Source organism: Pogoniulus pusillus, chromosome 32, assembly GCF_015220805.1.
Source record: "Pogoniulus pusillus isolate bPogPus1 chromosome 32, bPogPus1.pri, whole genome shotgun sequence".
NCBI lineage: Eukaryota > Metazoa > Chordata > Aves > Piciformes > Lybiidae > Pogoniulus > Pogoniulus pusillus.
Window position 1 is genome coordinate 5,225,875 of NC_087295.1, and position 21,007 is coordinate 5,246,881.

The following is a 21,007-nucleotide window of genomic DNA, read 5'->3' on the forward strand; positions in this document are numbered from 1 at the left end:
GATGCAGAGTCAGTGTTTGAGTAGCAAGGCTTAAGTGAGGTTGAGTGGCAGAGCCTAGTCTATAGCTGGTACGAAAAGAACAAAGTTCAGAAAGGCAAGAGCCTTAACATGCAAATGTAACACACAGTAACTCACAGAGCATCTGACTGACGAAAGCACAACTTGCACCTCAGCAATGCAGCTCTCAGTTTTGGAAAGTAAATCACAGGCCTGCAGAATCATTTTGATTGGGAAAGACATTTAATATCAAGTCTAACCATATCCAGTAAGAAGTAGCAGGAGCAAATCCTGCACCACAGCCTCAGCCATCGTATCTCTGCTCTGTTCTGTACGTGTGGCTAATAACTACATGTCAAGGTTCTGATCAGTGCAATGTTTCTTACCTGGAACCTTCCAAATAGCTATATTTTTTAATTTCAGAAAAGTGAACACTGAAACAATTTCAGTCACAGCTCAGCAATACATTAGGGTTAAGACATAGGTATTGAAATCAGATTATCAGATTGTTTTGCCCTGCTGGCAAATCCCAGGTTTCTTAACACTGAGACTTCCATCCCCACAACAACTGTGTTCCTCAAGACAACTGCAAGCCTTTTCATTTCTTCTTTATCCATCCAACCTCCAAAGGAAATTTATGTGGTTCTTTCCCCACTGTTCCTTAACCTCTCCCTCTACCTGTCATCTCCCTGCCTTGCCGTGTCTCGACATGGCTGGCTGGGCTGTGGCTGCCTTACAAGTAGGAATGTGCTGGTTTGTCCACCGGTGTGCTGGCTGGACAGCACTGAGAGCTGAGTCCCACCCGTGTCTGTCCCAATGGAAAAGACACTTGGGTTTGGATCTTTCCTCTTTTAAACTCTTCTTACCAAAATGAGCAGGCACTGAGCAGCTTTCCCTTTCTCAGGCTGGGCTGAGGCCAGACAAAGGCTCAGTGAGACTGGCAGGTTTAGAACAGACAGAGGGAACAGTCACATCAGCCTTTTCTTCAGAGGATAATAGCTTCAGGGGATGGTAATAGCTCTTCACAACCCGGTTTTGAGTTCTTAAGGTTGTGAAAAGGGCATATTGCACAGCCATGAGTTTTCATCACAAAATTCCTTTCTTTAGCCTTGATTTCTAACTAGTCTTTACTCAATGAACATTTAGCATGTGGACAGGCTCAGTCGAATTGCTCCAGCACACACCTCAGCACACCTCACCAGTGGCTGGAGGCTAGGCAAGAGCTCTGAGTATAGGAGGAGGATTAGCTCTGTACAAATAAAACTCCTAAAGAGTGAGACAGTTTTTCTCTCTGTGCTTCCGAAAGAGATTTTGTTCTGCATACACAGAGGAATTACAGCAATATTTGATACTAAGAGTTGTGCTTTGCAGGGCATCAGTACTAAGAGTTCTGTCTGACAGGGAAAGCTGTAGCTGTGATGTTTTATGAATGCTGTGAGTATAGCTGCAGGTTTTGCAGTACAGAGAAATGTGCCTTCTCAGTCTCTTGTAAACAAATGTTTTATGCAGCCATTAGAGTCAGAAGACAGCTCTGAACCACCAGCTTTGGAGCTGCTGAGATCAGAGAGTTTCTTCCTTAGCCCCAAGTGCCAAAAATTACCTAAAAATATATTAGATTCTGATTCTGCCTTTTCTGAAAATAGAGTGTCACACATTAAGTCAGAGCTGGCCCACAGAGTGTGCATTTATTCTCTATCAAAGCTCATAAGAAAATGCCTCAAAGTCTGAAAGAGATGAAGCAAGAAAAACAGAAACCTGCAGTTTTTCCTATCAGTCTTGTATTTTCTGCAAGACCACACACTATTCAATTCCTTACACATATCTAATCAGAGAATCATAGACTCAACCAGCTTGGATGAGACCTCCAAGATCATCCAGTCCAACCTGGCACCCAGACCTATCCAATCAACTAGACCATGGCACTAAGTGCCTCAGCAAGGCTTTGCTTCAACACTTTCAGGGATGGCGACTCCATCACTGTCCTGGGCAGCCCATTCCAATGGTAAATCTCTTTGTGAAGAACTTCCTCCTAACATCCAGCCTAGACCTCCCCTGGCACAACTTGAGACTGTGTCCCCTTGTTCTGTTGCTGGCTGCCTGGCAGAAGAGCCCAACCCCACCTGGCTACAGCCTCCCTTCAGGTAGTTGTAGCCAGCAATGAGCTCTGCCCTGAGCCTCCTCTGCTGCAGGCTGCACAGCCCCAGCTCCCTCAGCCTCTCCTCACAGGGCTGTGCTCCAGGCCCCTCCCCAGCTTTGGCGCCCTCCTGTGGACACCTTCCAGTACTGCAACATCTCAGCACCGACATAATTGAATCTGTGCAAGACTGAAACAAGTCTGAAGTTAGCTTTGGTTTGGAGAGCCTTCATAAGGCACAGCAGAGCAGCAGGTGGCAGGGCACGCAGCTGCTGGCATACAGCTAGCACCTATGTTGACATAGGTCCTTGTAATCTCAAATTTCAGTGAGAGTCACAGGGACTTTGGAGAACTCATGAAGGCAGACTTCAGCCTCCCAGTACTGTGATCAGCAGAGAGAAGCAGTTTTCACCACAGGATGCTTTTACATTCCTGCTTTGAATTGCTCTCTACAGGGGAGGAGATGCTTCCTAATGAGACTGTGGCAGGCCAGGACATCTCACAACACTATCTCTAATGCAAGGCAAAGATCAGCCTAGTACCATGTTGAGCCACTTGAGCTACCTCAAACAATTCAGTAAGAGTGTTGATATTAGCTCCTGGTGAGCTTTCTCAACAAACTACCATGTGTGCTACCATAGCTAAGCACATGTAAGTCACAGCTACATGGACTCAACTTCCTTTCAGGTAGCTGTAGCCAGCAATGAGCTCTGCCCTGGGCCGACTCTTCTGCAGGCTGCACACCCCCAGCTCCCTCAGCCTCTCCTCACAGGGCTGTGCTCCAGGCCCCCCACCAGCTTTGTTGCCCTTCTCTGGACACACTCCAGTATCTCAACATCTCTTTTCCCTTTCCTGTTTCTTTTTTTTCATTCCCCCCCCCCCTTTTTTTTTTAAAGCAACAAAGGAAAGATCTCTTTCTTGATAGCTCCCAGCTTTTACTGTGTCTTTTCTGCTGGTGTCCCGCTGATATTTACAGGCAACCAGATCAATCTTTATTCCATAAGGCTTTGATTTGCTGCCACCATAGAAAAACTAAACAGGCAGCAGCCTGTAATAGCATAGAGCATAAATGCAAATCAAACTTTGTTAAACACAACTGCTGGCTTCAGATACCCATTAAGGCTTGATGGTTTATGTACATATTTCAATTTGCCTTTTAAAACACAGAGAGAGGGGGGGAAAAAAATCTGAAAAAGGAGTGTGTTCTTTACAGGAACTGTTTTAAATGGAGCTTCCAAGAGCAATCAAACTGCCATTTGCTTTATGTGAGACTTGAAGTGTTTCTTTGTGTTTATCATCCTCTGCTGTGGAGATGAAGCTTTACATTTTCTTTATTTATTGCTACAGCTTTCTTTTCCAGAGCTTTGCATAGAGAGGGCAGTGAATTTCCAGCTACCTGGTGATGTCATTTAAACCAATAAATCCTTACAAGCCCTGTTGAAAGAGGTATTGGCGTCCTAACATTGGTGGCTTACAAGCAGCACTTGTATTGGCTGTGACTGACTGAGTTTTGGTGCTTTGTACTCTATTTGTGCTCCAAAAAGAAAAGTTCTTTGCAGCCAAGAAGAAAAACAAACAAGCACACTGCTCTTTCACAGGGCTGAGGGTTAAGAGTTGCATTTTCCAATTTCTTAATGATGAGATGACATCCTATAAATTCCAGTGGTCTCTCTGGATAAACTCTGCTGAATTAGGCAGTTGTAGCAGGAGATGCTTTACGTCAAAGTGTGAGGGACCTGGAACACAAACCCTATGAGGAGAGGCTGAGGAGCTGGGGTTGTTTAGCCTGGAGAAGAGGAGGCTCAGGGCAGATCTCATTGCTGTCTACAACTATGTAAAGGGAGGCTGTAGCCAGATGGGGTTGGTCTCTTCTTTCAGGCAACCAGCAACAGAACAAGGGGACACAGTCTCAAGTTGTGCCAGGGGAGGTATAGGCTGGATATTAGGAAGTTGCTGTCAGAGAGATTGGTATTGGAATGGGCTGCCCAGGGAGGTGGTGGAGTCACTGTCCCTGGAGGTGTTCAAGAAAAGCCTGACTGAGGCACTTAGTGCCATGGTCTAGTTGATTAGACAGGGCTGGGTGCTAGGTTGGACTGGATGATCTTGGAGGTCTCTTCCAACCTGGTTGATTCTATGTCACATTTCTGAGCATGGTACACAGTTACAAGCCACAGTTGTAGATAATCAGATTTCAGTAGATTCTCCATTCTGCCAGGTGGTGTAGAAGCTACAGTTTACTTCTTTTCTATGTTGATGGAGTTTTTGCACTGATGTTAGACTCTCTTTCTGTAGGTAGTGTTTCATCAAGACATCAAAAAAAACTTTTGCAAGCTGATAGCATGCTTGTAATTTAAATCAAGAATCACAGAATCACAGAATTAGCCAGGTTGGAAAAGACCTCTAGCATTGTTGAGCCCAACCTGTCACCTAACCCTTCTAATGAACTAAACCATGACACTAAGTGCCTCATCCAGCCTCCTCTTAAACACCTCCAGGGATGGTGACTCCACCACCTTCCTGGGCAGCCCATTTCAATGCCAATCACTCTTTCTGTGTAGAACTTCTTCCTAACATGCAGCCTAAACCTGCCTTGGCACAGTTTTAGACTGTGTCCTCTTGTTCAAGAAGATGATTTGAATCTGCACCGGGGAGAAGGAGTTCTGTGTACTTATAGTGACTTGTGTCACATCTTTGCCAGAAATCACCTGTCACAAACTCCTTTCCACAGCTGGTCTGGAGCTAAAGTTACCCTTTTAAAGGGACCATAACTCCTAACAGACATGAATGTGCAAACTCAATTAGCAAGAGGTATCTTCAGCACCGTGTAAAAAAATAGTTGCTGAGCCTCTAAGGGGTCTGTAACCAGAATCCTCACCCTAACACATCTATGTTTGATGGGTACATCTTTGCTGTGCCACTTATTCCCAACCTGCTGTCAGATGTTGAGTCTATCCTGGTTTCTACCCATTTATATTGAGTGTATGTGTGGGTGATTTTCACTCCAGGAGACAGTCTGTACCAAATTACAGCTGAGGTGAAGTTCTGTGTACTTCAGCATTGCTTTATACCTGTACTGTGCTGTCTTGCTGTGTAACCCAATCCATTCTTGCTTGTTGAAGGTCACCTATCAATATATGGAGTCCTGTTAGGTGTTTGACTTCACTGTCAATATGTGGCGAAGTAAAGAAGAGTCACAATGCCCAGAAACATCTTATAAGTTTCCAGTTTGAGATGTGATCTTGCACACAAGCAGGCAGAGCATGGGATCTGCTGGATGGGGCCTGAGCTTTGAGCTCATCAGGCTGCTGTACTGGGAAGCAGGCATTGGGCTCGTTTTTTAGCAAGTGCTGGGAAAATATGCTGGTTTGTGAGAAGATAGGTGAGGGGCAAAGCAGTGCTCCAGACAGAGTTCAGCACTGGAGGAGATCAGTCCTCCTCTACAACCATCACCGTGCTAGGCAGTCCCTGTGGTTGCCTTAACAAAGAGCACTACTGTTCCTCTACATGACAAGCTGCTGCCAACACACCCTCTGTCACGCTTCATGGCCCAGATCTGCCTTCTCTCTTCCAGCAAGAATGGCAGCACTGAGCCCAAGTTGTTGTCCCAAACAAGCCCATGCTTTGCCACTCCTGGTACAAAAGCTGCAGACAAACATCTGAAGCCTGTCCTGAAGAGTGGCTCAGTTTGCTGAGCTGCTGTGCCAGTGTCACTGCTGTACACGTATCAGAAAGAACAGGTTTGGCAAAAGGCTGAGCAGGAATTGTCATAGCAACTGAGACTGCAGCAGCAGGAGAAGCTGTCAGATGCTGCAACCTGGAAAATTCCTGTACATCTTACACGGGAGAGGACAGCAGCAAAATGGATACAGGAACTCAAATGTCTTTGCAGGGCATAGGTTTCACTTGTGCATGCCCATGCTGTAGCTTAGCACGCTCTGCCTCGAAGACATGACCTTACAAAGTCTCCTATGAGAGCATCAGAAGTTCCCCAGATGTTCATCCATGAACACCTTCAAACTCCCCATTTTTCTTTCTATCCACACATCAGCCAGATCTCCTTCAGGATCTCATAATTTTGTTACCACATCTGTTGCCAAATTTTACAGTAAAGCTCCCTTCAGCTTTCTCCTTTCCTGGAAGGTTATAATGTGCTTTTTAAATGTGTTTGCCATATTTAACTAATGTGCATGTTACTCTTTCTGCTTCCTCTGGCCACAGGATTAAGAAGCAAGGCTTTGTAGATAAGAATACCCTCTGAGATATAGTTGTCCCACACATCCTCGGGATCAATACTCTCCTCAGAGCAGATACACAGCTCCCGTTTGTACTGATGGAAGTAGCTAGATAAATAAAGCACATGAAATGCTAGGCTCTGTATCCTTGCTGTGAGGCAATAAAATATTTTCTTACTCCTTTCATCCACATCAGTCTCTATTCATCCAACCAGTTCACAGGAAAGGCATTAGCTGCTAACTGCTCCTCACTTCCTCAGATGCCAAGCCTCCATGCGACTGCACATAAACTGAGCTTTGTGTAGCCTCAAGAGCTTGTTTTTTCTGTCAGCATGTGTGTGCACAGCTCCCACTAACTTCTGAAGGTGTTAGACAGTATATATGTATGTGTACTTATGGAGAATAGCCTTCAAAGCTTTAACTTCAGTAGCGTGTCCCTTAAATTAGTGGCAGATGTTTTTCAGCACCCTTGGTTGAGAAGTGGTTAGCAAGGTCTGTCAGACCATTTCTAATAGCCTCATCCAAAAGAACTTTCACAGAGCATGGATGTTTAGTGTAGGATTTTCATTTCACTAGCAGGTCAACAACTGGCAACTTAAACACATTGTATTTCCAAAGAAACAAGCATCTACCTAGGCCTGGGACAGAATCGGGTGGATGATGGGAAAAGCTGCAGCTGGGACTCACAAAGATCTTGCAGAATGCCCCTGGGGCAAAACCAGGAAAATCTGAGCTTTCACAGAAATTAACCTGAAAAAAGATTTTCTGTCAAATCTATTGCCTGTTGAAAGCCCTGAATGTGAACTGGTCTGCGTGGGAATGGGCTTTGTGAAGACTTCGTGCTGATGCTGTTCCAAAAGTAGACTCTAACAAACAGCAAGGGTGCTCTCTGAAGATGCTTCTCCTTTTGCATGTTGAGGAGCATAGTCTTGGAGGTCACTTTTTCAGCTTTCAAACAAAAGCCTTTCCAAGGAATATAGAATCGTAGAATCACAGAATCATAGGATCAACCAGGTTGGAAGAGACCTCTAAGATCATCCAATCCAACCTAGCACCCAGCCCTATCCAATCGAGCCGTAATAAGTAATTAGGGTTTTTGTATCCAGTCTAACTGGTGGAGAGATCAATACCAGAACACAGGCTTGGCCCTAAGTTACCCTTTGCCCATATAATTATAGCTCCTGAGCTATTACCTATTAACCTCTTAATTCCTGGTTGTTCTGTATCATGACTAAAAAGCAGATTTTGATTCTTCAGTTACTTCTGTGAGTAGAAATGACGTTGTCCTTCCACAGCCAATAAGGACTCTAAGAACCACTGGGAAAATAAAAGTCCCAGATTTGAGAAAGAATACAGAAATGTTTATTTGCATCAACACTGCACACTTTGTCCATTGGGTGTCCTGGTTAAATCGTGGTCATGCATTACACGTTTGGTGTCTTTTGGTTTGGCTTTTGTTTTGTTTTGGGTTGGTTTTGTTTTGCATTGTTTGCTGTTTCATTTTTCTGTAACCATGAGATCTTTATGCCAAAAAAGGATTGTTAAAAGTCTGGAAAAAAAAGAAGGTGTGGTAAACCCTCCTTGAAGAGCACTGAATAACCTGGAAAAGAGAGTTAAAATTCAGTTTATGCTGTGTTGGCAGTTGTCTGTCTGCCTCCTTTCAGCGCTTCTTTCGTGCAGCAGAAAATGCAGATCAATTTGTTATTGTTTATAGCAGTTTTGGTTTCTGGGCTTTTAGTGCTGTCAGCAGAAATATTATTAAACATCTTGGTAGATTTTATATCCTGGTAAATTTATCTCCTTAAGATTCTCACAGAGAGCAGAACTATGCCAGCCCTAGGTGGTGGTAAGTCACCACTTATTTTAGGGTGTCTCTATCCTAAAATATGGAACCAATGATGTCCAGTGGGGCAACAGGCAATAACTAGAAAACAGAAAATTCCTCCTAAACATAAAGGGAACTTCTTTATTTTGAGGGTGACAAAGCACTGGAACAGGCTGCCCAGAGAGAGTTTCAAAACCTACCCAGACATGTTCCTGTATGGCCTGCCCTACATGACCCTGCTTTAGCAGCAAGGTTGGACTAGATGATCCTCAGAGGTTCCTTCCAACCCCCACCATCCTGTGATTCTCTGTGATTCAGTGTGAAATCTGAGTGTCTGGGAAGAAGACTTTGATTTTGAGAAAGACTTAAAGATTAGACATAGTCTGAAAAATTCCTGATGTCCACCTGGATTTTTTCTTTCTGTGAATGTGAACTGGGTCATTGCTCAGCCTCTGATTTTTTGCTCCAGTATAGCAGACACTCAAGTGCCATTCTTAAACAATTTCACAAGCTTTTCTACAGTTAAGTGACTGCACTCAAGCTTCTGCTTTCCAGTCCCAAGCTACCAAGCCTCTGTCAGCCTTTGCAAAAGCAGGCAGGGAAGGTAACTGTAGCTTGATGTCCTGGGCTGACTCGGTGGAAACTTCTCCAGATTCATCATTGTTGCACATCAATAACATCACAGTTATCACATCACAGCCAATATACACCCTCACAATTACAGCTGAAAATAGTACTGAAGAAGGGTAAGGGCATGAATCAGATGAGATGCATGAGTCCTGTGAAAGCTTGCCCTTGGGTCGGTTCTTTTAGCACTGCATTTAAAGATCTTTGCAAAATCTCTACAATCTGCTTTGCTTTCTCCTTTCAGACAAGCCCTGCGGGGACCCTCCCTCCTTCCCCCACACCATCCTGCATGGCCACACTGGCTTTGAAATGGGGGACGAGCTGCTCTACGTCTGTGCCCAGGGGTACATCATGGGCAACAAGGAGACAGCATTCACGCTGCTCTGCGACTCCTGTGGGGAGTGGTACGGACAGGTCCAGGCTTGTGTCAAAGGTAAGCTAACCCAGGACACAGGACATGCCTCTGAGAGGTCACAGCCTCCCATTCCCCTGCACAACTTGAGGCTGTGTCCCCTTGTTCTATTGCTGGCTGTCTGGGAGAAGAGACCAACCCCCACCTGGCTACAGCCTCCCTTCAGGTAGTTGTAGACAGCAATGAGGTCACCCCTGAGCCTCCTCTTCTCTAGGCTAAACAGCCCCAGCTTCCTCAGCCTCTCCTCATAGGGTTTCTGTTCCAGGCCCTTCACCAGCCTTGCTGCCCTTCTCTGGACATGTTCCAGCACCTCAGCATCTCTCTTGAATTGAGGAGCCCAGAACTATAGGCTGGATATTAGGAGGAAGTTCTTCACAGAGAGTGATTGGCATTGGAATGGGCTGCCCAGGGAGGTGGTGGGGTCACCATCCCTGGAGGTGTTCAAGAAAAGACAGGATAGGGCACTTAGTGCCATGGTCTAGTTGACTGGATAGGGCTGGGTGCCAGGTTGGACTGGATGAGCTTGGAGGTCTCTTCCAACCTAGTTGATTCTATGATTCTACGATTAGCCCAACTGAGATGTTTCAGGCTTCCAGGCTATGTGCAGTCACAGTGAAGCTCTTGGTGACTACAATGTCTTAGCTGGCCCAACAGGGCTTTTGCAGTGCTACTGGTAGGCATCTCCAGTAAACCACAGGAGAGAATAATTTATTCATACTTACATGTGCATAAAGTTTCTTTCTGGGTAGAAGCAGCTATGCAAAAGTTTTAACATGAACATTCTATGCTGTGTTTATTTTTTTTTCTGTAACCAGTAACCTCATTTAAGGGGTTTCTTGAGTCTTATCCAACATTATCATTCTGTTCCTGATCTCCACTCTCCACTCCACTCTTTCCTCTTTTTCCTCCATTATTCTTTTAGTCTTTTTTTTTTTTTCCTGTTAGAATCATGGAATTGATTTGGGAATTTGAGTGGGAAGGGACCTTTTAAGGTCTAGTCCAATTGACCAGAGTTTTTAATCAGTGGAAAATAACCATTGAAAAGAGTCTTCATCTGCATCCTTAATAGCAGCCCTTTCTGGATATCAGGTGTTTATAATCTTGTGTGTGCTCATTCCGTTACTGGATGAGGTTTGTAACTTCTCAGTGTGCTTACTCTGTGTACTCAAGGACAGGGATTACTAAGGACGTTACAAGAAATACCAGAGGTAGCTCAAAAGCCATGCCCAGGCAGCCTTGGTGAGCCAAAGACATTGTTTACCAGATGGAGTGTACAATGCAGGGCTTGTACATCTTCTGCCCTGTTTATTTTCACATGAAGCCACAGAGTTGCTGCAGAGCAGGCTACTGAAGTGAGAACTTGATCTTTGTTCTTGCCTTTGGGAGTTCAGAGCAAGCACAGGGGAAAGCTGGTGTCTTTTTGTAGGCATGCAAATAGCATCTTTCCTTACTGCAGACATGCTGAGGCTATCTGTGGCAGTACCACTAGGTCACCAGGGTTACATCTTCATGCGATGCTATACGCTAAGCTCCCTGAGAGAACAACCTTCTTAGAGAGAAGACAAGATGCCAGGGTGGTACTGTGGCCACATGGAGACAGGAGTAATACCTTTCAATGGCACAGAAGAGCCATATGCAGTTCCTTCCACTTCATTCACAAGATGTCAGGGGTTGGAAGGCACACAAAAAGATCATCAAGTCCAACCTCCCTGCCAGAGCAGGACCATTAGATCTAGCTCAGGTCACACAGGAACACACGCAGAGAGGCCTTGAAAGTCTCCATAGAAGACAATCCACAGCCTCTCTGATTGCATTTTGCTGACAATCCTTTAGGTGTCCTTAGACTTTTGAGGGGGAGGATGAAAAATGAGTAATGCAATAGCAGTCCATCTTATAAGCCCTATACTTTGTCCACTGGCTTTTAGATAGTTTGGTTGGTCTGAGCTTTTTTTAGCCCTTTCCTGCTAACTGTTTTAGCACTTTTTAACTTCTGGCCACGATAAATGGTCAATGCTGCTTCCATTCATCAGCTGAGGAAAATTAAAGACCTGTGTAAATTAGGAGAGCTGCCTGTGCCACAAAAGAAGTCTGTGACAGAGTGGAAGAAATAGAGTTTGGGTTGGAGTTAAGCAGTAAGGTGGGGAAGTTTTTACAAAGGGAATGATTTCTAATTTACCTCAATAAAAAGGTATCTTTATCTTGCACTGTGCTTTCAAAATCCTTGTCTACAAACACAACAGTGCCCCATTAAAAGGAATGAAGGTGGATTTTCTTACCAAATAATTTGACTCAAGAAGTCAGGCATTGTTTTATAAAAGGGAAAAGCTCTGATAAATTATAATAACATAATAACAGCATCTCCTCAAACCTTCAAGATTCCACCTTTTTATGTTAGTTAAACAAAGTTCTACTCTTCCCCTTATTTAAACATAAACTAAATAGTATCATGGGTTCAGATGCAGATGCAGTACAAATTCTGCCCTCTCATTCTCTCTCTCATGGTATCCTGTCCATTGCATGAAGCTCAGAATTTTCTCAATGTTTAAGAACAATTAGGGCATCTGTTTCTTTTTTAGAGAGATCGTAATGTCAGAGTAGAATTTCTGGCAAAACAGATCAATTCAAAGAAAAGGAATGGTGGTTGAGCTGCCTACAATGGGCTGGAGTTAGAATATCCATTTCTGAACCTGGAGTTAATTTTGCTCATGAATATATACCACAAGTCAGTGAATAATCTTGAGAAAAGGTCAAACCTGTTCTTAGTAGAAACAGATAATGTCTGTGCATCAGGGAACCAGATATGCAAAATCATCCAAATGCAGGAGAGGAGAGAAGAAGGAAGAGGAGAGAAGAGAAGAAGAAAATTCCAACATCTTTCAGAACTCTTTCAGCAGTTCAGATAGTTAAGTGAGATACTGCAGGGAGTGGAAGAGAAACATGGAAGGAGAGAAGGAAAAATGAGTGTCTACATCTAATAAGACAGTGGGTCTGAATTTCCTATAATCCACACCAAACTGATGCTTCATTTTCTTTCACTGAGGTTAGTGAAAATGCTAACCTGATCACACAGAGAAATAAAACTGTGTTACATGAGTGTAAGGAAGAAAAAAAACAGAGCATTTAAGTTGTGTGTGTCTGGCTGTTTTCCCTAGATAAATAGTCAAATTTCCCCTGTTTTCCTGGAGTCTTTCACACAGCAGCAGGGGAGAGAAAAATATTTTTACAAGAAATAGGAAAGTGTGGCTGTAAAATCACAAACATCAACACTAGGACTTGGGAGCAGATGTAATAGTGTGGATTATGATTTTCTACATGATTCAGGTGTAGACTTCATGCTGAGGAGCTTCCTTTGATTAACGTTTTCCAAATACTTTGAGGACCTGGGATAGAAACTAAGATACGTCTTCAAGTAGTGATTAAATATTCAGTCCTCCTGATCACAGTCCTTTAAGAAAGGAGATTGAAATCTGTGATAGGGAGGTTCTTTTTTTTTTTTTTTTGAAGTAAGACATTGGTGAAAAGTAACCCAAACCCAGGGGAATTTACTTAAAGAAACTGATCTACAGTTGCCAGGTGTTTAGGGGGCTATAGGAGAAAGGACAATTAACTACCAATTAAGAACTCCATAAGTCAGCACACAAACCATTTTTAAGTGCTTTGAGGCAAGAGAGTAGCTTCCCTACCACGAAGGTTAAAGACAAGATTTAACAAAGTATTGGTATCCCTGTTGGCAGAGGGTGTGCTGCTGGCTGTTGTCAGAGGAAAGATGGTTGTGAAGCCACTTCAATGGAAGTGCTATGGTTAGAGGCTTGTAAGATCATATGGTTCCCTTGTTCTGCATCCCTGCTGGGTAAGCAACTGGAAATGCAAAGTGGTCCCAACACCTTTAAACCATCATTGGACCATGAGGAGAACACTCAGATCACAGCATTGAAAGATAAAAGGCCAGTTTCTACATACTGCACTGTCTACAGGACAAGAGGCAAGTCACAGGATCACACAGGAGCACAGGATCATCGAGTCCAACACCCCTGCCAGAGCAGGACCATACAATCTAGCTCAGGTCACACAGGAACACATCCAGACAGGCCTTGAAAGTCTCCAGAGAAGGAGACTCCACAGCCTCTCTGGGGAGCCTGTTCCAGTGCTCCTGGACCCCTGCAGTCAAGAAGCTCCTCCTTGTGTTGAGGTGGAACCTCCTGTGCTGCAGCTTCCATCCATTGCTCCTTGTCCTATCCCAGGGAACAAGTGAGCAGAGCCTGTCCCCTGCCCCATGACCTCCAGCCCTCAGATAGTTATAAACATTTATTAAATCCTTTCTCAGTCTTCTCCAGGCAGGGCCTACAAAAAAGCTAAGGAGGGACTTTTCAGTATATCAGGGTGTGACAGGACAAGGGGGAATGGAGCAAAGCTGGAGGTGGGGAGGTTCAGGCTGGACGTGAGGAGGAAGTTGTTCAGCAGGAGAGTGGTGAGAGCCTGGAATGGGTTGCCAGGGAGGTGGTTGAAGCCCTGTCCCTGGAGGTGTTTAAGGCCAGGCTGGATGAGGCTCTGGCCAGTCTGATCTAGAGTAGGGTGTCCCTGGGCATGGCAGGGGCGTTGGAACTAGTTGATCCTTGTGGTCCCTTCCAACCCTGACTTTGGAACCTTCTCCTCTCCTGACTGAACAGCCCAACTCCCTCAGTCTCTCCTCATAGCAGAGGTGTTCCAGCCCCTCGTGGCCCTTCTCTGGACACCTTCCACCACATCCGTATTCCTCTTGTAATAGGGGCTCCAGAACTCGATGCAGTCCTCCAGGTGGGGTCATCTGTGCCCTAAAAGTAGCTTGAAAGAATTCAATCTATTTATCCTTTTCCCTTGGCTGCATTGGGTTTTTTCCAACTATAAGCTTGCAGCAGGGGAGTCATATCTTCTGCACATCGAAAGAATCTCTGCAGTGTCAGCACTTGGGTATTTGCCTAAGTGTGTTCAGAGCTAGGCTTTTTCCACATGGGAGACCATACTTCTGATTTCAGTGTAAAGAGGATTGGGATAACTTTGACCCCCTCTGAAAGCTTTGCCTGCATTTCTTGGTCTCTTTTGCCTGGTTTAGCTGTTCTCATTACTCCAAAGTTTGCTTTCTGAGTTGTCAAGAATAGTACTGATTCACATTCATGTGGTCTGTAAGGATGACTAGCCAGAACCATTCAATTCTGCTGCTTTGATTTTTTTAATGGGAAGAGTAAAAGAGAATGTTTCTGGCTTTTGATCTTACTTGGGAATGGTTTGAGTTTTTTTCTTCTGAGAGTGCAAAGGGAGACTTGTGGCAAACAAATAAAACCAGCAGCAAAATATGTCCCTGGCTTGTCAAAACAATTGTTATGACAAACTCTGGTTCTCTTTGCACGTCTGTCACTGAGCAGTTGTATTAGATGAACATAAAGTATCGATCTGGCATGAACTGATTCTGCCAAATTGAATTAGCTTAAAAAATTGTGATGGGCTATATTTATATTAGCAAGCTTTCTCATATAGTAACAACCCTCCTCCTTCTTGTAGCTACACAACTTCTACCTGGCTGATTTGAGATAAATGTGTTCAGCGCCTGATCCAAATCAAATGGATAATTCTTCCTGGTGCTATAGTTCACAAATCTGACTGACCTTAGGCAAATGCTGCAAAAGGTCTACAAGTTCTTTCCCTTCCCTCTCTTTAAGACAGATGCTGGCTTGTTAATGTTTCCTGCAATACCTTTAAGATCCTTTGAATAAAGATGTTTCTGTACAGTGTAACTGTTTATGATGATGGTCTACACAGAATCGAGTTTCAATTTCCTGTACTCCAAAAATACATCCACAAAATATGCAGTGCACTTTATGGCTGTCCAGAATAGCAACACTCAAAATAGAGCTTGGATGCCAATATGCTATCTAGAAGAAAAATTAAGCTGATCTTATACTGTGGAAAATGATGCTCTTTGGGTTTGCTTCTCTCTGTGTTTGATCATTGTTTTAACGTTAGGATCAAAAGTTGTGGAAGATGAAAGCTCTTTAGGACTGGATGCTTCCCAGAAAAGACAAGGCTAAACAAAAAGGATTTTACCTTTTAATTGAGTTTCAAATCTCTGGTAGTATGCCATTTCAGCATCTGTTGCTTCAAAATGCTCATTACAGCCTCACTAATCCTTCAGACAAGGAATCAAAGCTTGGAGGTAGAGGTAAAATGTACCAATGACCAAATATAGGAAGATCTTGGTCTTGGACTAATTACTTTCACTGCTGGCTCTTCTTAAAACCAGACCTGTCTGAATAGGAAGGAAGATGCAATCACTTTTACACCAGCTGGTTTGAAAACGTGCATTAATAAAGGTTACAACTATTTAGATAAGAGGCGGAGCTGAATCTACATTTGTTACCATTCTTCAATGCTGAGACTAAAATTCAGGGGGCTGGAAAGCTCAGGAAAGCACTGGGGAGGTGAGAAAAAAGGAGTGCAAAAGTTGTGCAATCTCTTCCTGGAAAATGAAGCCCAAAAGATTGTCATGGCAACACAAACTCCCTGAGTCCAAGCCCTGTTTGAAGGTCTGAGGCCCAAAAGAAAGAACAGAATATTACTGCTGTGTAAGTCAATTCAGGATCATATAAATCAAAGCTTTGGAATAAGGGGGTCTGTATTTCCTTTGATGATTAGAGAGCTCAATAGTTGCTTTCATTCTGGCATCTCATAAACTAACATTAGTTATGTTGATAGTCTTTGCTCTTTGCTATAAACTATACAAATATGGGAGGTTGCATATGAAAATATGTTACAGCAGCTTTACAACTTGGGCTACAATCTGATTGTCAGAAGGAACAAGACTCCCTTATGTGGTGACAAGCAGTGTATAATGAGCTCCATACTCAGGCTCTCTTCAGACTACAATGGGCTTTTTCTTTCCTCAGCTGAGCATTAAGAAAGCAGCAATTCATTTCTGTACAGGCAGGATCAGGCCCAAAGACAGTAGGTTTGATGGAGACTTGATTGATGAATCAACAAACCCTTAACATGTTCTGATAGACTGAGGGCACACTTTTTCCTAGGACGTGTGCTTGTTGCTGATGTGCTTCCACAGGACTTTCTTTTAAAGGGCTGAAAGTACATGGCAGGAGAGCTACTACAGGGCAAGAGCTTCAAATCCTGTAAAAACCATATTGGTACAGTTAAGCATTCCCCCATGATCCATACTGGTCAATAAGAATATCCCTGCCCATTCATATTCCTTACAAAGAAGAGGCCTGGAGGAAACCACACAAACATATGAATGTGGAGGTGTCCCTGCCTATGGCAGGGGGTTGGAACTGGATGAGCTTTGAGGTCCCTTCCAACCTAAACCATTCTATGACATGTGTGCAGGCACTAGAAGACCATAATGTAAAACGAAATGTTTCATCCTCTGTAATCTGAAAAGTAAGTGAAAATAGAGGAGGAGACATACAGGTGAAGTGACTGGCACGGTGACTCATCTCAGAAAAGAAAACAATTGCCTTCACAGCTGGCAAATGGTGAACTCTCACATTATGATACATTAAAATCTCCAATTCTCCCAGGGGAGGCCTAGGCTGAATATCAGGAAAAATTTCTTTACTGAAGGAGTGGTCAAGGCATTGGAGCAGGCTGCCCAGGGAAGTGGTGGAGGTGTAAAAGAAAAGGTGTAGCCATAAGCACTTGGGACATGTTTAATGTCCATGGTGGAGTGAGGTTGGACTCAATGATTTTAGTAGTCTTTTCCAACAGAAATAATTCTATAAATCTATGATGTTCAAGTTCATACATATCTAACAGATACCTGCAGGCAGTCCTGAGAGACTCTGGACTTTAGTGAAGCAGGCACTGCAGATAATAGCTTTTAGCAGGAGTCTGGATGGTAAGAGGACCAAATGGCTTCAAGCAGCATTGCTGTGCAAAGAGGTGGAAAAAATTCTTTAGTGAAAGTGAGACAAGGGGCAAAGGGATACCAGCATTTGGTGGCTATTTTAGGAGCTACAGAGTGATGGTCAGTGCCACACAGAGCTTCATAAATATGTTGCTAAAATGCTGTGGTATCCAGAGGTACCCACTAGTCATTAACAAAAGTCTGAAATACTGATGATAAAGATTTTGGGTTTAGTTAGAAAAGTGAGAGTCCTACTGGGAAGCTTTTCACTCTGAGAGCTAGATCCCCCTGTCTGCTAGATTACCTTTGCAGCAGACAGAAGCTTTTTCTGCTGCAAAGAAGAGGATGGAGAGGATCTAGAGGATTACATGAGCAGATGAGGACACCTGGGACCAGGAGGGAGAGAGGTCTGTTGTTGGCACTGCTGTTATCACGTGCGGGTTTCACCCCGTGCCTGTGCTATGAAATGGGAGGACCTGCTCAGACCATCCAGGTCTCCAGCTTGATAGCACTCACAGAGGCTGTGTCACACATTTTGGTTTCCTCAGCACAACTCCTTTGGTTTCTGGTAGACCTAGATGCTAGTCCAAGAAAAATACCTTCTGCTAATAGTCATTCTGTTCTGGCACCTGGCTTAAGCTGTTCTGGCAAAAAGCAAGCTGGTGTGAGCTGGAGTCATCATTGAGTATTTTTTTTTTGTCAGACTGGTTTGACAATATTTCTAATCTTTCTTAAGAGCAGACCAAATTTGGCTCTGCCAGAAGTCTGGGAAGCAGTCTCCAAGGAGAATGTGACTCATTCAGAAATTGAGGTGGGCCCCAGATGAAAATGTGGTTCAAAGTTGGTTGAGTGTAAAAAAGGCTAAAAAAAGATAAGGCCCTATGGATACATTGATGTGTACTACAGCTTCTATTAATTTTTGTTTCCTGTGTCATGCCAGGTCTGTCACTTCACTATCTTCATGAAAGACTGAGCACTCTCTTAAAAAGAAAAAAATTCTCACCACAATTCAGTTTCCATATCCTAAGGCACTATTTTCTAGGACTTTTAATGCCAGCATAAATCTCAGCAATTACATCAACTTTCTATGGGCTAAAACCTGTGTGAGCCAAAAATCAACCACCCTGTCTAGTTTGGAAAATTCTTCATTGAGCTAAGGCCTTAGAAGAGTGGAAGAAATATAAATTACAATGCATTATAGCCCTCAAGTTCAAACATTGAGTTTTATGCTTGGAGTCAGGCCTGTTTCACTATGACTGGTAGGTCTGTTGAGGCATGGGGAGTAGTTCTAAATCAAATGCACACTTTTTGATGAAACTGCCCCTCTGTGGCACTCAATTATTCTTTTATTGGGTTTTGGTTATTTTTTTTCTCCTTTTCTTTTGAGCAACATTTAGCTTCTTAAAACTGCAAGCCCGAGAGCTGATTTCAGATGGATACTTAGGCGCTACAGGTAGATACTTAAGTGTTAGGCTTTATGTGTTGGAGTTTCCTATCGTCGCAGTCGTGAGTGCATCTTGTTTTGTTCAGACGAAGGTGAACAGAACTCAGTGTTCATTTTGGTGGTGGTCTTCCTTGTGCAGCTCTGAAGACCTCTTATGGGGTGAGAAATAGCATTCAGATCACTTGGCCCCAGGGGTTGTATCACTGCAACCCCGACACTATTAATGGAAAGTAGTACAAGGATGAAAAATTGAACATAAGGACCTAAGCATGATCCTTTAGAATCAGCTGCCTCAAAAGAGATGAGGCTGCTGTAAAACTTAAGAGAGTTTGGGGGTTTTTAAAGTCCAGTTAGGAATTGATTACTTTTTTCTACACATTCCTCTCCACGCTCATTTCTGCTTGATTTTTTTTCCTCAAGTCTGGCAAAAAGAGTCATGTTAGGGAGAGAGAAGGTTGGAGAAGACAAAAAGCAATTGAAGGAAGCCCTGTAACTGCAGACTCTAAGTTATTTATGTACAGTTTTAAATCTGGAAAGATAAGATATTAGCAGTTAGCTTTGACACCTGTCTTGATTTGTTTTAAAAACTTGATTCTGACTACCAGCTTATGGTGGACCATTCCTTCTCCAAGAAAGCAACACTGACTAAAGCAATACTACCTAAAAGTCACTCCTTGTTTCAACTTCCTTGGCTTCTATTAACAACTAAGCCCAGTGCTTTTCTGGAGAAATTAAATGCTTTTTTTGTATTATTTTGTTTTATGTTCCTAGATGAAACTGAGGCACACATTGACTATGAAGATAACTTCCCTGATGACAGATCAATACCTGTTGTTGAAAATGAACGTATCAATGGCAAAGAGGAAATTGTGCAGGGACAAGAACAGCTCTCCTTCAGTAAAAGCTCAAAGGAAAGAAGAACTGGAAATACCAGAGGTGTTACTCTGAACACAGATACTTCTGAAAAAGGAAGCAAGGCTCCAACTGAGTCCCCTGTGTCCCTCCTAAGTCAAAAAAACTTGTTTTGGTTCCCATCAGAGGCTTTCGGTGCACCTGAATCAGAGACAGATGATTCCACTAAAGTACAGTTTGCTGAAGGTGATAACCACATTGGCGGGAAGACAGCCTATAATGAACCTGGTGCCAAAATGTTTTATGACAGTGAGGATTTCCCCATTGGACCTGTTCTCACCAATAACAATTCAAAGGCAGAGGCAGATGCAGGTGCCATTACTGATGAGTCATGGCTAGATGGCTATCCAGTAACACAAGAAGTGGTAGAGGGGGATGAAGAGGAGGGGGATAAAGTTGATGGCTCGATGGGAGTAGAAGATGACATCATCCTCACAACTGACCAACCCAATCATGTTGAAGTGAGAAAATCAGGCAACGGTAGTCCAGCTCCAGAGGAAGGTTTAACACAGATTGTGGCAGCAACAACGGGGACAGATGGTGAAGGGGACAAAGAGACACTGGCACCCCTTATGTCAGTCAGTGGTTGGGAGAACTTAAGCGTGAGCAGAAGTTACGACGATGCTGATTGGGACCACTCAACTACATCCCTGGAAACTGGGACTCAGGAGCCCAGTACGACGATGCTGTTTGACATAACCAGCTTAAAAACATCCGTGCCAGAAATCTCTGTGATGGTCACCCCCTTCGATCACACTCCCTTTGCAGAACCAAGAGAAACAACTGCCTACCCCGCACAAGTAGCAACCACTGCAGCAGATTCAGGTGTTGTCACTGACACAGCAACCCAGGAGTTAGATGAGCAAGAAAATCTCACTCAGGGCCTTGGAGAAAAGCCCATCCCCACCTCTGAGCCTTGTGAAGGAGAGGATTGTCCCAAGTCCAGTAAAGGTGCTATCATAGCAGTAATTGTGATTCTTCTCTGCTTGTTACTGGTTGCAGCTGTTCTGGCTGTGTGGTTTTTCAGAAAACGGCAGCAGAAAAATTCTGTCTATAAACTAAATGGAAGGTGTCAGCCCAGACATCATTGCTACCACCACTACCACCACCAGCACATTGAAATGCAGAAAGTCTAACTGGGGATCTGCTGGCAGAGGTGCTGGAAATTAGAGGAAAACTATATTGATGCTAGGAGGATCATATGACTCATGGATGCTAAAATCCAGCAGTGCAGAAAGCAGAAGAAGAAGAAGAAGAAAAGAATGCTAAAAGAACATAGATGACAGGAAAGATTTCATCCTTTTTAAAATGCAGTTTAGCATATTCAGCCTTTCAAAGCTAAGGAATCTGCATGGTTTTATCACAAAGGGTCTTTCGGAGACATCAGCAGGACACAGTCTGCTTGGTAGGACATCTACATTTGTTCTGCTTTTCCATTGCGCTCCTTTTAATAATAAATTAATTGATTAATTTCTGTGTTACCTGGTTATAATGTAATGGCAGGGCTGGACAGGCCTTCCCTCCTCTGCTCTCAGT

The 21,007-nt window shown here is 43.6% G+C and overlaps 1 protein-coding gene across 1 annotated transcript in view; it reads left to right on the plus strand.

Annotated features, from left to right (window-relative positions):
* The window catches only part of SUSD5 (sushi domain containing 5), a 45,114-nt gene extending 24,507 nt beyond the window's left edge, over positions 1-20,607 (plus strand). Inside the window, exons 4-5 of the mRNA XM_064169824.1 lie at positions 9,060-9,248; positions 19,331-20,607. Of these exons, the coding sequence (XP_064025894.1) occupies positions 9,060-9,248; positions 19,331-20,607 (1,466 nt within the window). The remainder of the gene's footprint in view (positions 1-9,059; positions 9,249-19,330) is intronic.
* Positions 20,608-21,007: the final 400 nt, after the last annotated feature.